Below are 14493 nucleotides of genomic sequence, written 5' to 3' on the forward strand. Positions count from 1 at the left end.
GCAATATCTCCCAGCATGCCTAGCATGCAGAATTTAAAGGGTACCCGAGGTGGCATGTGACATGATGAGATAAACATGTGTATATACAGTGCAAAACACATTAACAACAAGGCTGTTTTAGTTTCTTTTATTTTGCTGCCTGATGGCTAGTTCACAGTGCTCAGTTGCATTCCAGAATATCTCTGCATGTCAGCTCACTGCCCATACAATTCTATGAGGCTGTTCACAGAACTGCTTTGTAACGGATCATGTTATTCCGATTTTAGTGATTAATACCAAAGCCCCCATAGATGCTTGATTCACCAAATTTGCAGGGTTTGCTAAGGAGTACTCTGGGAACAAGAGGGAAAAAAATATTTTTTTTTTCAAAAAGATCTTGTAATTTTTGAGAATATCGATTTTGAATACTTCAAAAGAAACAAAAATGTTTTTAAAGTCAGCAAAACAACATTTTGCAGCAGCATTCAGAATGTCATTGCTATGGGGCTTGCCATACTTAGTATAGCAAGTCCAGGGCTGGGAATGGGATAAACGTGTGTGGCCCTGTCTGTCATCAAGGCAAGGATCAATGCATCTCCGTCAATTCATCGGGTATCAAGATGTTATGTCACTGGATCATTTCTGAGGATGCTGTCAAGTGAATAATGAAAGGAAAGTTATGGTTAATTAAGATCATTAAAGGACTTTTTATGGTTGCCTTTTTACTTTGTTTTAAGTCTTTGTGAAAATGTTCAGAGTGTGAGAAATATTTTGACGATAAAGGAAACCTTGTCAAACATGAGAGAACTCATACTGGTGAGAAACCATATTCGTGTACTGAGTGTGGGAAATGTTTTGCACAGAAATCCCAACTTGTTACACATGAGAGATCTCACACTACTGAGAAGCCCTTTTTTATGTGCTGAGTGTGGAAAATGTTTTGCTCACAAATCAGAGCTTGTTTCACATGGGGGCTTTCACACTGGGAATACACCCTATTCATGTTCTGAGTGTGGGAAATGTCTTGGGCATAAATCACTGATGGTCAGACATGAGACGTCTCGTACTGGTGAGAAGCACTATTCATGTGGTGAGTGTGGGAAATATTTTGTACAGAAATCAATTCTTGTCACATATGAGAGGTCAGGGCCGGTTCACACTTGTTGCTAATGTATCCCTATGGGATCATTCTCACTGCAGTATTTGCGATTTGCATAAATCACAAACATGCTGCATGCAGCGCTTTGGGGGATGATTGCAATGTGAGTCACAGTCTGTTGAATAGGAATCACAATGCACATTACAGCAAAATTGCAGTGAAAAATAGCAATCGTGTTTGAAATCGTGATTTGTGTTCAGAGTGTGAACTAACCCTCACACACTGGTGAGAGGCCCTATTCATGTGCTGAGTGTGGGAAATGTTTTGGTCAGGAAGAAATCCTTATAATACATAAAAAATCTCACACTAGTGAGAAGCCCAATTCATGTTCTGAGAGTGGGAAATGTTTTGGGAGCAAATCAAACCTTGTCATGCATAAGAAGTCTAACACTGGGGAAAAGCCCTATTCATTTTCTGAGTGTGGGAAATGTTTTACCCAGAAATCAGACCTTGTCACACATGAGAGATCACACCCTGGTGAGAGGCCCTATCCATGAGCTGAGTGTGGGAATGCTTTGTTTCAATTTGCATTCAGAGTGTGAACTATCCCTCTCACACTGGTGAGAATCACTATTCAAGTGCTGAGTGGGGGAAATGATTTGCACAGAAATCAGTTCTTGTCACACATGAAAAGTCACGCACTGGTGAGAAGCCCTATCCATGCACTAAGTGTGGGTAATGTTTTAGTCATAAACAAAACTTTGTCATACACGAGAGATCTCACACTGGCGAGAAGTCCTGTTCATGTTCTGAGGGTGGGAAATGTTTATGGGCCAAATAAAACCTTGTCATACATAAGAAATATCACAGTGGTAAAAAGCCCTATCCATGTTCTGAGTGTGGGAAATGTTTTGACCAGAACTCAGACCTTGTCACACCTGATAGATCAAACACTGGTGAGAGGCCCTATCCATGAGCTGAGTGTGGGAAATGCTGTACAAAACATTTCCCACACTCAGCACATGAAGGTGGTTGCTCACCAGTGTGAGTTCTCTCATGCTTGACAAGGTTTCCTTTATCACAAAAATATTTCCCACACTAATTTCCACAAAGACTTAAAATGAAATAAAAAGGTAACCACAAAAAAGTCCTTTAACCATTTTCACCTTTTGGACATAGCTGCTACATCCAAAAGGCTGCTACTATGCTGCTGTGTGCTCCATTTGCCCGGAGATCAATAAATGGGAACACAGTTCCCTTCATTGATCTAAGTCACCATTAGAAAAACCGATGGCTTCTTCCAGAAGCCGTGATCTTTCTAAAGGAAAAAAAGTTTCCCGTCCTCCCTTCACATCCTGTAAGCGAGAGTGCTTGCTTACAAGGCTAAAAACAAACATTTTGACTGTGGCCATCTTGTGGACAAATAGTAAAACTACATCTACATACATTTTTTTTAAATAAATACAATTTATTACATTTAAAATTAACTGTTCACCCTCCACACTCCAAAAAATACATAAATATTTTTTTTAATAAAAATGCAATTAAAAAAATAGTTATCTAAGGGTCTGAACTTTTTTAATATGCATGTGAAGAGGGTATATTACTATTATTTTTTAAATTATAAGCTTGTAAATAGTGAAATATTGGTGCCATACATTGTAATAGGGACACATTTTAAATGGTGTAATAAAATAACCAAAACATATGTGGATTTTAACTATGGTAACATGTATTATTTTAAAGCTAAAATGGATGAAAACTGAGAAATAATTATATTTTTTTCATTTTTTTTCATATTATTCCCTTTACAATGCATTTAGAAAAAATAATTCTTAGCAAAATGTACCACTCAAAGAAAGCCTAATTAGTGGCGGAAAAACAAGATATAGATCAATTCATTGTGATAATTAGTGATAAAGTTATTGGCGAATGAATGGGAGGTGAAAATTGCTTGGATGCATAAGGTGAAAAACGACTGAATGGTGAAGTGGTTAATGATCTTAATTAACCATAAATACTTACCTTTCATTATTCGTATGACAGTATCCTCAGAAATGATCCAGTGCCATATCCTCTTGATACCCGATGAATGACGGAGAATCCCTGCCCTGTTGATGGATGGACAGTACCACATGCATTGATCCCATTCCCAGCCCTGGACTTGCTATACTAAGTATGGCAAGCCCCAGAGCAATGACATTCTGAGTTATGCTGCAGAATGTCACTTTGCTGACTTTAAAAAACATTTTTTCTTTGAAATATTCAAAATCGATATTCTCAAAAACTGCAAGGTCTTTTTGAAAGTTGTTTTTTGCTTTTGTTCCCACAGTTCTCCATAACATACCCTGCAAATTTGGTTTTGGTAATTCTAGAATGTTTGTGGTCTTTACTATTAAGCACTAAAGTTGGCAACCTTTGACTTCAATGTTAAATATGAACACAAACTTTTACCATGAAAATTTGCTGTAAAATGTGCAGTCATTATTCGTCAGGAACTGTTCATCTGGCAAACGTTTCTGCCATCCCTTTGTGTATGTTGTCCCTGTGTTTGCATAAGTTTCCCCAGTTGCAGTACTCCAGTTTCCTCCCACATCTCACATACATACACAGATAGGATGAGAGGCCTTTGCTGCCTTTCACAATAAGTGGAGCATTGTAAAATGACCAACATGCTGCGAATACACCATGAGTTTTTTCAGCAGATAGATGGCTGGATAGATAATTTTCGACAGGTTTGATCTGATTTTGATAGTTTTTCTGATCTATTTTCTCACAAAAGTGAATTGAAATTGATTGGAAAATCAATCGGAAAAACTATCAGAAAATTGATTGGAAAGTAAATCCGCGAAAAAAACCCCTCATTGCATATTCCCAGCATTAGTTTATCTACCATGGTTCTGTAAACACTCGTAAGCAGCACACATTAAAGCACCTCATACCTTCACCAAGGTTGGGTTGAGGGTAAATGGGCATGGTCCTCACCACTCCCCTTCTGCCTCCTACTCCATTTCTGCCACTCTCCCAGCAAGTCCACACAGAAAGGAGAATGTGCTTAAGACACGCCACTAGGAATCCCTCAAACATCCACCTTGCCAGGCAGTGCTGAAAGCAGTGGTGGATCTAAAGAGGTGCAGGCATGGCTAATGCCTGCCCCCATGCTGCCCACCACCTCCGCATCTTGTGCCGCCCGTTCTAGATGCCTCTGGTCCCCTGCGCCCCCCTCCCTCCCATGGGGGCCATGCTGCCGGCCACCTCCGCAATCTTGTGCCTCCTGCCTTGGTGCTCGATGCCTCTGGTCTCCCGTGCCCCCCCCCCCTGCTGTTTCTCTGTCCCTGCTATCAGACTTTAGATTAGCGGCAAGAGGAGAGACAGAGTACGCACACTGTTCACCCGTCACGTCACATGCGGAAGTGACGTCATCAGTCACTTCCTGCATTTGACCAGAGGCATCGAGTACCAGGAGACGCAAGATGCAGAGGTGATGACATGGGGATGCGGTAGTGCTGGGGGGGGGGGGGCGCAAACTCAGTGTTTGCCATGGGCGCTATACAGCCTTGATACACCTCTGGCTGAAAGTGCTTTCCTGCAACTGCTTTTCTTCAGGGACAGAAGACCCACTGTCCAAGACGCCCTTTGATCACTCCACTACACAAGTAATCTGTTGGAATTTAATCTTTTTTAACAAAAATTTCTGGATATTTATACTAATTGATATACACATATATTTTTAACAATGACAATAATAGTTCCCCTGGTGATAGCTGGCACTAAAGCCACACTGCAACTGTTCTTGCTCACCCCCCCCCCCCCACACACACACACACACACACACAGACACACACTGCAACTCAGGTCCTCCATCCTTGGGCCTAATATTTCCAACACTTCTAGACAGCTTTATGAATGGAATTATTTCATGATATCATCCAGTGATGACGCCTGCTAGCAATGCGGTACCCTGCTGCTTTGTCTGCCCAGACTACAGCTAGTGCTCTGAGCTGTCATTTAGCATTGCTGTCTCATTCTCAGGTCCCAATTCCATGGCCTTATGTTTTCACTGTTTTATGTCAGCTTTTTGACAGGCATGCATATCATCATCAAGCTGCAAAGTACATCACGTTAGTTTCCATTTTCTAAATGTTTTTTTTTTTTTAGAAAAATCACGCTTCAAGTATACCATCTGCATCTTGTAGTTTGTATGTTTCAGCTCGTGTTTGTGTGACTGTCTTCTGGGTAGTCCACTTTGCTGCCAGTCCCACATCCCATAAACAGGTTCATCGATCCCTTTTAACTGGCTACAAATTCTGCTATTTTACCACATTTAGGCCTCTTTCACACCAAGATGTTGCATTTTAGGGGATGTTAAGGTCGCATAACGTGCCCCTAACGCAACACATGGTGGTGTTGAAGTTGGACGTCAGATTGAGCCGCGTTATGCAGCTCCTGGTGTGCTGTTTTTGTTCTATCTATACTGATAGAACAGCCGCTCCAGGATAGTGATGGGAAGTCCGGATCTTTTCAAGGATTCTGATGCTTCGAATCAGATCATTGAAAAGATCCTGGTCTTTGAACCGAATCATTTGAATCATTTTACTAGGGAAGCAGACTGGGGGTGAAATGACTAGCTGGACACGACTTTCCCTGCACTGTACATTCTGTATGTTCTTGTTTCTTCCAGACAGACATCCACTGTGAACCGAATCGTTCATTGTGATGACCCGGATGATTCGACTCACAAAAAAGATCCGGATCAAATGAAGGATTTATTCATGATCCGGACAACACTAGGAGTCCAGGTTACCTCACCACAGTGCAGTGAATATTATCTAGCCATGTGGCTAGTCACTGAGCAAGTGCAAGCAGTTTAACACAGCTAAAACCCAGTATAACGCACAGCATGCTGCACTTTCATTCAACGTATAGAGTTACAATGTAACGCAACGTGTGCACTCTGAACAGCACATTGATTTTTCATTACTGTGAGTTGGGCTGCGTTACAGGCTGCTGTAATGTGGGATTTTAACGTCCCACTGTGAAAGCAGCCTTAAAAAAAACCAACATTTTTTTTCTAGTTCCACTTTCAATTTTATTTTCTCAAAAACTACAAGGTCTTTTTGATTTTTTTTACTGTTCCTTTTTTCCAACTGCTCTCTCTAACTTTCCTAGCAAATTTGGTGATTCTAGGATATATGGGGGCTTTGCTAATAACCTCTAATTGTGGTCCCTGATTTTAAAGCAATTCACAAAAAATGTTGCCAAAAGATTGTGGATCCATGAGGTCTGAGGAAAGTTAGCTATTAAACATCTGTATTTTTACCTATTTTCCACACCTGGACCAATCAGTTGATTGGTGTTAAACTTTGAAACTTCTCCAGCCTACCATTTTCCGTTACAACATAGTATGCAAATAAAGAAAAATAAAAAACATCAATTAAGCTGAAACAATAAGTGTCCTCAATATATGGATCCAAACTCGACCACTTTGGGTTTTTCAACAAAATGTATTTCAATACATAGAGCCAAACTAAAAATACAGAGCAATTCTTAACAAAAGATGAGTCTCCCTTTAAGTGTCTATTGTATATTTTATTGATGCAGATCACAAATGAGTGCATCATTCAGTACTACAGAGTCTGTAAACACCATGATGTGTATTCTTTTGTCAACAGGGGGTGGATTTATCAAAGCATTTCCGATAGTTTTTTTCTTTTCTAATCAGCAGGGGGGCAGTTCTGCATGATAATAAGAAGATTCCTAAATCCTACTTAACAGTGGCAGTTTAGCATGAATTTCTAGAACAGCACTACAGTTAAGAATGGTGCAAATGCATCCCTAAACGGCCACACATTAAGAAGTGCTTAATAGCAGTTCTACAGCTTGTGCAGCAATGTAAACTTGACATGATTTGTGAATTGCTCCTCCTCCCTGCTGCCAGGTGTCCTATGGAGCTGTTCTGTGCTTAACCATTCCAGTGCTGGGTATTGATGCAATACAGCAGATGTATTGGTTACCTCAGCAACAGCAATCTCTCTCACACACTGCATTGTCTAAGAACCCTTCCTAACTCCTCCTATTTTACCACAGTTAAGAAGGAAACTGCACTATCTAGTGATTTCTTAAGATGTCTGAGACCGTTCTGCATGGATTTCTAAAAACCTGCCAATATTTTGTCTCAGACATGCATGATCAAGTTCCCCCTGGACTTTTAATCTAATTTGCATTGTTTGTTTTTAGTTAGGTGAGGATCTACAAAACTACATAGAAATGCAATTGATTTCAGGTATTTCCCACAGAGTGTGGTTTTCTTCTCAGCCTTATTTCAATTGATGCTAAATGCTGCCGTGAGTTGTTGCAAGTCTCTGTCTTAAAAAAAAAATCCCAAATCAACAGACCTTCTGCACACATAATTACGTGTAGACTGGCAGCAGAGTTTGACAATCAATGTTTTTTTATACTATACTTTTTTTATCTTAGAATTCTTTCATATAACAAACTTGCTTCTTATAATACCTAAAAGAAAGACATTTTCAGGATCCTATTCTCTCTCTCTCCCTCTCTCTTTTCCTCACTCTCTCGCTCTCACCCCGCCTCTCTCTCTCTCTCTCTCTCTCGCTCTCTCTCTCCCACCCTCCCCATCTCTTTCCCTATTTCCCCTCTCTCTCTCTCCCTCCCTTTCTCACAGTTTATACATTTGTATTTTCAAATATTACTACATTGCGAATGTATAATCTAATTGTTTTCTACCCTTGCAAGATGCAAAAAAAGGTGCCTGAAAAAAGTGTACATTTTATTGCTCCAGTGGTTAAATCTAGGTTTTTTAAGACTTGTATGATTTACTATTCTGAATCTTAATTAATTATTAAAAAAGAGCAGTTTTATAGCCTGATAAGTTATCTAACTACTGCATAATGACACTTCATATAGTACTATGGAGTAAAAATGGATTCAAATGCAAGAATAACCTTAAAAAAAGCTGCATGGATATTCCAGGCAATACAACATGCATTGTATATCACTTGCATTTGTAGTTTTATCCACATCAGTCTGGTTCTTACAATCCAGTGCCCCATCAGCAGCAATTCTCTTCTAAGATGAATGTATGAGAACTAATAACTGTTTTTTATATTTCTTTTAGAAAGTGAATAAAAATAAAGATATCATTTAAGATACACATATTCATGTAGGATTTTTAGTAAGATAATATTTTGGGGAAAGTGATTTTCCAAATCTGTGAATTTAGAACTAAACATATTATTCCACATGTGGATATCAGAGAAACTGCCCATCCTCTACAGACCTGTGCATTGTAATTACATCTATTGTTATGCTAGTGAAGAATCTCCAGCTTGGATCAGCTCCATTCATTTCCCTTTAGTTTCTTTTGTGGAATGCTAATGAAGTTATCACCTGTCTGGTTGGGTTGGGTTGATATAAAGAGGTCTAGAAACTGTCCTTTAATACTACTGTAAATAAACCCTTTGTTGATAACAATGAACCCTTTTTAGCCAATCACAATCCACCTCCTACTAGTGAATGGAGGAGATGTGACTATAAGATGGGCCAAACATCAGTCACTCAGGTAGAAAGATCACAGAGAGACAACAGGAATAAGGAGTCCAATACTACGTCCTGCAAGGTAACTATGTCCTTTCTGATTTCCTTAGCTGCAATCTTGTTCTAATTGCATTTTGTTCTCTTTTTGTTGTGGTGTTTTTATTTGTTTAATGTTTTTAAAGGAAATATAAGTTATATTTATGAGTTTGATATTAGGTACTTTAGGGTAGGGAGGAGGTGCTCTAAAAGAATGTTTAAATGTTAAAACAGTTTAAAAGAAAGAGATAAACTTACCTCAAATGAGGGACACCAATCAGTGAAATAGAAGTTTATTCATGCACATGGCACGCTAGATGATCCATTTCACAGTTGTTGTCCTGATTACTAATGTCAATAAAAAAGTGTCAGCAGACAAGTCTGCAAGGCTGGGACAGATGCTCCTACTCTCTACTGACTTGTTTCCATACACTTTTTATTGACCTTAGAAATAGGGAAGACATCACTGAAACAGTGAAGATAGTATGTCTGTCAGGTATATAAATACATCTCTGTATTTTACTGATTAGCATCAGTCTATCATTAAAAATAACTAGATAAATACCTTTTTTTGTTACTGTTTTTAAACCTTTTATCATCCTCTTCTGTTGCCTTCTCCTTGTCCTAAAAAATACCACCCCAGTGGTGAATTTATCTTTAGGTGGTCATTTATGACTTACCCGAAAGTGCTTGTTTGTTTGGGCACTCTAGCCTGATTTTGTGAGTACCCCACTTTTTATGATACCTTTGTTTCATATTGACTTGTGCACTACACTACATAGCGGGTCCAGACCTCTCTCTCTCTATCTTTTTCTTTCACTTGCTTCTGGAGGATTCTAGGATACAATTGATATTAGATAGAGCAGGTCCATAGATGTGTGATGTGTTGTGCACGCACTTGCTGTTTTAATAGACCACATTTATGAAAAACTGTAACATTTTATATGCATGTGCACACATACAACATTAGTTTGGTTGGAAAAAAAAGACATCTGTCCATCAAGTTCAATCGGGGGAAAAAAAAAATCACTGAACTTGCACATATCTCTTGCACAGCGCTGCATAATATGTTGGCGCTTTATAAATACAATAAATAATAAATAAATATCCCAGTTGATCCAGGAGAAGGTAAAAACCTGTACAAGCTTGGACCAATTAACCTTACAATGAAAAAATTCCTTCCTGACAACATGTAAGGTGTACACTTGATCAGGATTCCCTTATAGTATGTATTATCAGGAGAATAAAAGGATGTAGAGAATAAGAGGTAATATCGTGTCTTGCCACTGGTGCTGCTCCAGGAGTAGGCTATGAGAAAACAAAAAAGATCTATCTGCCTTGACAGCTTACTCATTAGTGCATATTATTAGAGAGATCTGAACCTCAGCATCCTCTAGGTCCCCTCCATACTCCCACTGTATACATCAGCATTTTTTTTATTATTATTATTATTTATTTAGTTCCAAAATATTTTATAGCACTGTATATGTGCACTGTACATGCGCTCAAAGAATGCACTTACAATCTAGTGAGCAGAAGCCACATATACACAAAGTTTTGTTTCCTGTATATAGATTTGTGATGCATCCACTAATGTGAAATATGTTGGAACTTTCCAAATATACCATGAGTATAATGAAAACGTTAGTCATCTTTCTATTTAGTTTCTTTATCTTTACAAATGTTAGAATTGATTATTTCTGTGGAAAGGAATTGTCAGTGTGTCTTTTATGTCTGTTGTGTTGTTGATTTTAGACTAAATTGTTCCTTTAGGCTAGATTTACAAAAGCCATTAGAATAACACATGCGTAATAATGCATTATAATCAGTGTGAACTGCAATGGAGACTGGCCATAGACTATAACACAAAGCCTGCATGCAGCAAGTTAGAATAATGCGATCAGTCACAATGCAGTACTGTGACCAGCCCCATGGAACTATATGGGTAGGGATGGTGGGCAATGCCCATTTCTGATTCTGCGGAAATGCTGCTTTCCACCAATGCCAATTTCTGATTTCCTTTTTTCCAAATTTCAAATGTTCCGTCTTTTTATTTATTTTTTTCCAATTTCTCATTTTCCATTTTTCAATTTCCTTTTTTTTCCCAATTTTTCATTTTCCATTTTTCCGATTTTTGAGTTTTGCTTCTGAGTTCTGTGATTGGACTAAAATGACTTAGTTGCGGTAAATCGGAATTCCGTTTTCCAATTTCTGATCAAAAATTACGATTACCGATCGGAAATGGTGAATTCTTATGCAACACAACTAAGCACTGTGGACAGGGCCTCAATGCACACATCTAAATCATGTTTTGTTTTTACTGTGTAAAAGTCATCCTATTATGAGATCATATTGTATCTGTTCTTGTGTTCAGGCTGTGAAGACTTTTCTTTATAACTTAAAGGACAACTGAAGTGAGAGGGATATGGAGGCTGCCATATTTATTTCCATCTAAGCAATGCCAGTTGCCAGGCCCTCCTGCTGATCCTCTGCCACTAATACTATTAGCCATAGCCCCTGAACAAGCATGCAGCAGATCAGGTGTTTCTGACATTAATGTCAGATCTGACAAGACTAGCTGCATGCTTGTTTCTGGTGTTATTCAGATACTACTGCAGAGAAATAGACCAGCAGGGCTGCCAGGCAACTGGTATTGGTTAAAAGGAAATAAATATGGCAGCCTCCATATACCTCTTACTTCAGTTCCCCTTTAATGTGAATCTGTAGTGTAAAAAAAAAAAAACAACAGATACTTATCTAAGGAGAGGGAAGGCTCTGGGTTCTATAGAGCCTTCCTCTTCTCTTCACAGTGTCCTTGGTCTTCTGCACGCTTCTCCATTTGTATTATATATATATATATATTACAGGCAAAGTGTACGAAATCAGGCATTCTATAGAATGCATGAAGCGATTAGGCAAAGTACGAAATGTCTGTTTCATTACGTACGTTGCCTAAGCATGCTATGGAATGCCTGAAATCGCTCAGACAAAGTGTAGAATACCGGGTTCTGTATAGAATGCCTGCTTTTTTCACACTTTGACTGTAACAGCTGCATATCTAAGCTGCCAGTGAGGTTAGTGATGATGGGTGCATGCATGTTGATATTTACTGTTTGTGGAAAGTGCTGCTGTGAAGGAGCCTTCAGGTGCTGCCAGGGGGAGCCCATGAGCAGGAAAGAGGAGAGAAAAGTTGGACATGTGTAGGGGAAAATTGGCAGTTGGATTTGGCAGCTGAGGCACGGAACACACATGTCTTTCAGTTTTCTGTGCGCGTTTTTCTGCATACCTTTTCTGCACACCAAGCGTGTTTCTATGCAGGAAAACGCACACGTTTTTTCATAGCAGCTGATGTAATTGATAGAGAAAACTGACAAAATGTGCGGAGTCATCATGCAGAATGTCAGTTTTTTTTTTCTGCATGCGAACAACATATTAAGTGTGAACTAGCCCATTGATTAACATGAGTTCTCAGTTTTTCTGTGCAGAAAACGCGCACGAAAACAGTCAAGTGTGTTTCCTGCCTCAAGGCTAGTGAGGGGGAGGAGCCTGAAAAGTCATGATGCAGCAAAAAATAAGTTTAGAGTCATGATACAATGCTCTACTGCAGCAAGAAATAAGCATGATTTTTGTGAGAAAATAGAGGCAGAGACTAAAGAAGAGACCAGCCATTGGTGAGGCTGACAAAGCAAAGCAGAGGCACAGACAAGAGAGCACCACTGAAAAACTAAAGTAAGGAAGAGAAAGAGAGCTGCAGACATAACAGGAGAGGAGAGAGACAAAGTACGTAACAAAAACAGACATTTCGTACTTTGCCTAATATGGTCAGGCATTCTATAGAATGTATCAAATATATATATCTTACTATACTGTCAGAACTTCTCATAATAGTGTAAAAATAACATATAATTATTTAATTGCAGGTGCGATAAAAAGCTGAATTCCTGCTCAACTCTAAAAATATCTGACAACAAAGTGGATCTCCAGCAGCACATGATGAGTCACAGAGGAGACAAGCCGCATCAGTGCTCAGAGTGTGGGAAAAGCTTCTCATGTCTATCACATCTTATTAGACACCAGAGGAGTCACACCGGGGAGAGGCCATTTTCTTGTCCTGAATGTGAGAAATGTTTTAATTTGAAATCAAACTTGAAAAAACATCAGAGGATTCATACTGGAGAGAAACCTTTTTCCTGCTCTGAATGTCAAAAATGCTTTACTGTGAAATCACACCTCATAGCTCACCAGATGATTCATACTGGAAAGAGGAATTATTTGTGTTCAGAATGTGACAAATCTTTTACTCAAATGTCAAACCTTATACAACACCAGAAGATTCATACAGGAGAGAAGCCATTTTCCTGCTCTGAATGCCAGAAATGTTTTACCAGTGAATCAAACCTCATAGCTCACCAGAGGATTCACACTGGAGAGAAGCCGTTTTCTTGCTCTGAATGTGAGAAGTACTTCAGCACTCAAAAAATCTTCAACATTCATATCCGGATTCACACAGGAGAGAAGCCATATACATGTACAGAATGTGACAAATGCTTCACACAGAAAGCACATCTTACTCAGCATCAGATAACTCACACGGGAGAAAAACCATATAAATGCACGGAATGTGACAAATGCTTCACACGGGAGGGACATCTTACTCGGCATCAGAGAACTCACACAGGAGAAAAACCATTTAAATGTACAGAATGTGACAAATCCTTCACAAATGAGGTAAATCTTACTCAGCATCAGAGAACTCACACAGGAGAAAAGCCATTTAGCTGCTCAGAATGTGGCAAAAGCTTCTCACAACAGTCATCTCTGAGAAGTCATCAGAAGATACATGAGCGAGTGGATGTGAGCCTGTAAACTAATTTCAATGAACACATTTGTTGTAATAACACAGGATTATTACTTTTAATTATATAAGTTTATTTTAAATATGCATTTCAGAATCTTATATAGCTTCAGAGACCATGTACAGTATACACAGAAAGTGCATGTTTATGGTGATTTATTACCAAAAACTGCAGATGAGGGGAACTTTGATCAGCTACTACACTAAAACATAACTGATTTCTAAATATACTTTTACATTTTTGCGCAATAGACAGTCATTCTATAAGGATATCCATCTAATCAGTGTTCTATTTACTGTACAAAAAATGAAATCCATGTGTATGCATATTTATAAAATGTGCATTTTTCAAAGTGTAAAATACGGTTAGAAATCTTTTTTCCTGCCACTGTTACTTGCAGTAGTTTGTAAAAATCTAACAGATCTGATAGAGGATCCATCTCCTCATTGGGGAATCTTATGTTTTTCAAAAGCACTAACTGGATGGCAGGTGCTCAGGTAGGGAGGCTGGTCAGCATCTTTGCGTATCTCCTTTCCAGCAAATGCTTTTGTAAAGAATAAAAGAGAGTGAGAATCCACATTAGGAGATCAAATAGTTCAAAACTTGTCAGGTCTGTCAGATTTATATTACCTATTGTTAGCGACAGCTATTGTACTTCTAATAAGTATTTTTTTTTTTTTGCGATAGCGGTCGTTAACCTCCCTGGCATTTAGTTTCTGGTGCATTTCTGTGCATAAAGGGATCCAATTTTTTTTTCATAACCCCTTCTGTCCCCTTCTGTCTCCAGTGTGTCCCCTTCTGTCTCCCATGTGTCCTCCTCTGCCCTGTGTGTCCTCCTCTGCCCCCTGTTTATCCTCTGCTACCCCATTTATCCTTCCACTCCCCCCCCCCCAAGGTGTACTATGCAAAGCAGCAGCATGGCTCACCTAATCAACAGCTCCAGCTGCAATCTGCTGTGAAGCCGGC

The 14493-nt window shown here is 39.1% G+C and overlaps 1 protein-coding gene across 1 annotated transcript; it reads left to right on the top strand.

Annotated features, from left to right (window-relative positions):
* The first annotated feature begins 12661 nt into the window (after positions 1-12661).
* LOC137562123 (zinc finger protein 79-like) lies at positions 12662-13537 on the top strand. Its single transcript, XM_068273455.1, has one exon. The coding sequence runs from the start codon at positions 12662-12664 to the stop codon at positions 13535-13537; it is 876 nt and encodes a 291-aa protein (XP_068129556.1).
* Positions 13538-14493: the final 956 nt, after the last annotated feature.

The sequence above is a fragment of the Hyperolius riggenbachi genome, chromosome 3 (genome assembly GCF_040937935.1).
Source record: "Hyperolius riggenbachi isolate aHypRig1 chromosome 3, aHypRig1.pri, whole genome shotgun sequence".
Classification (NCBI taxonomy): Eukaryota; Metazoa; Chordata; class Amphibia; order Anura; family Hyperoliidae; genus Hyperolius; species Hyperolius riggenbachi.

Bases quoted from the DNA above. Each gene is read 5' to 3' on its own strand.
- LOC137562123 (XM_068273455.1), top strand. From the start codon at position 12,662: ATGATGAGTCACAGAGGAGACAAGCCGCATCAGTGCTCAGAGTGTGGG.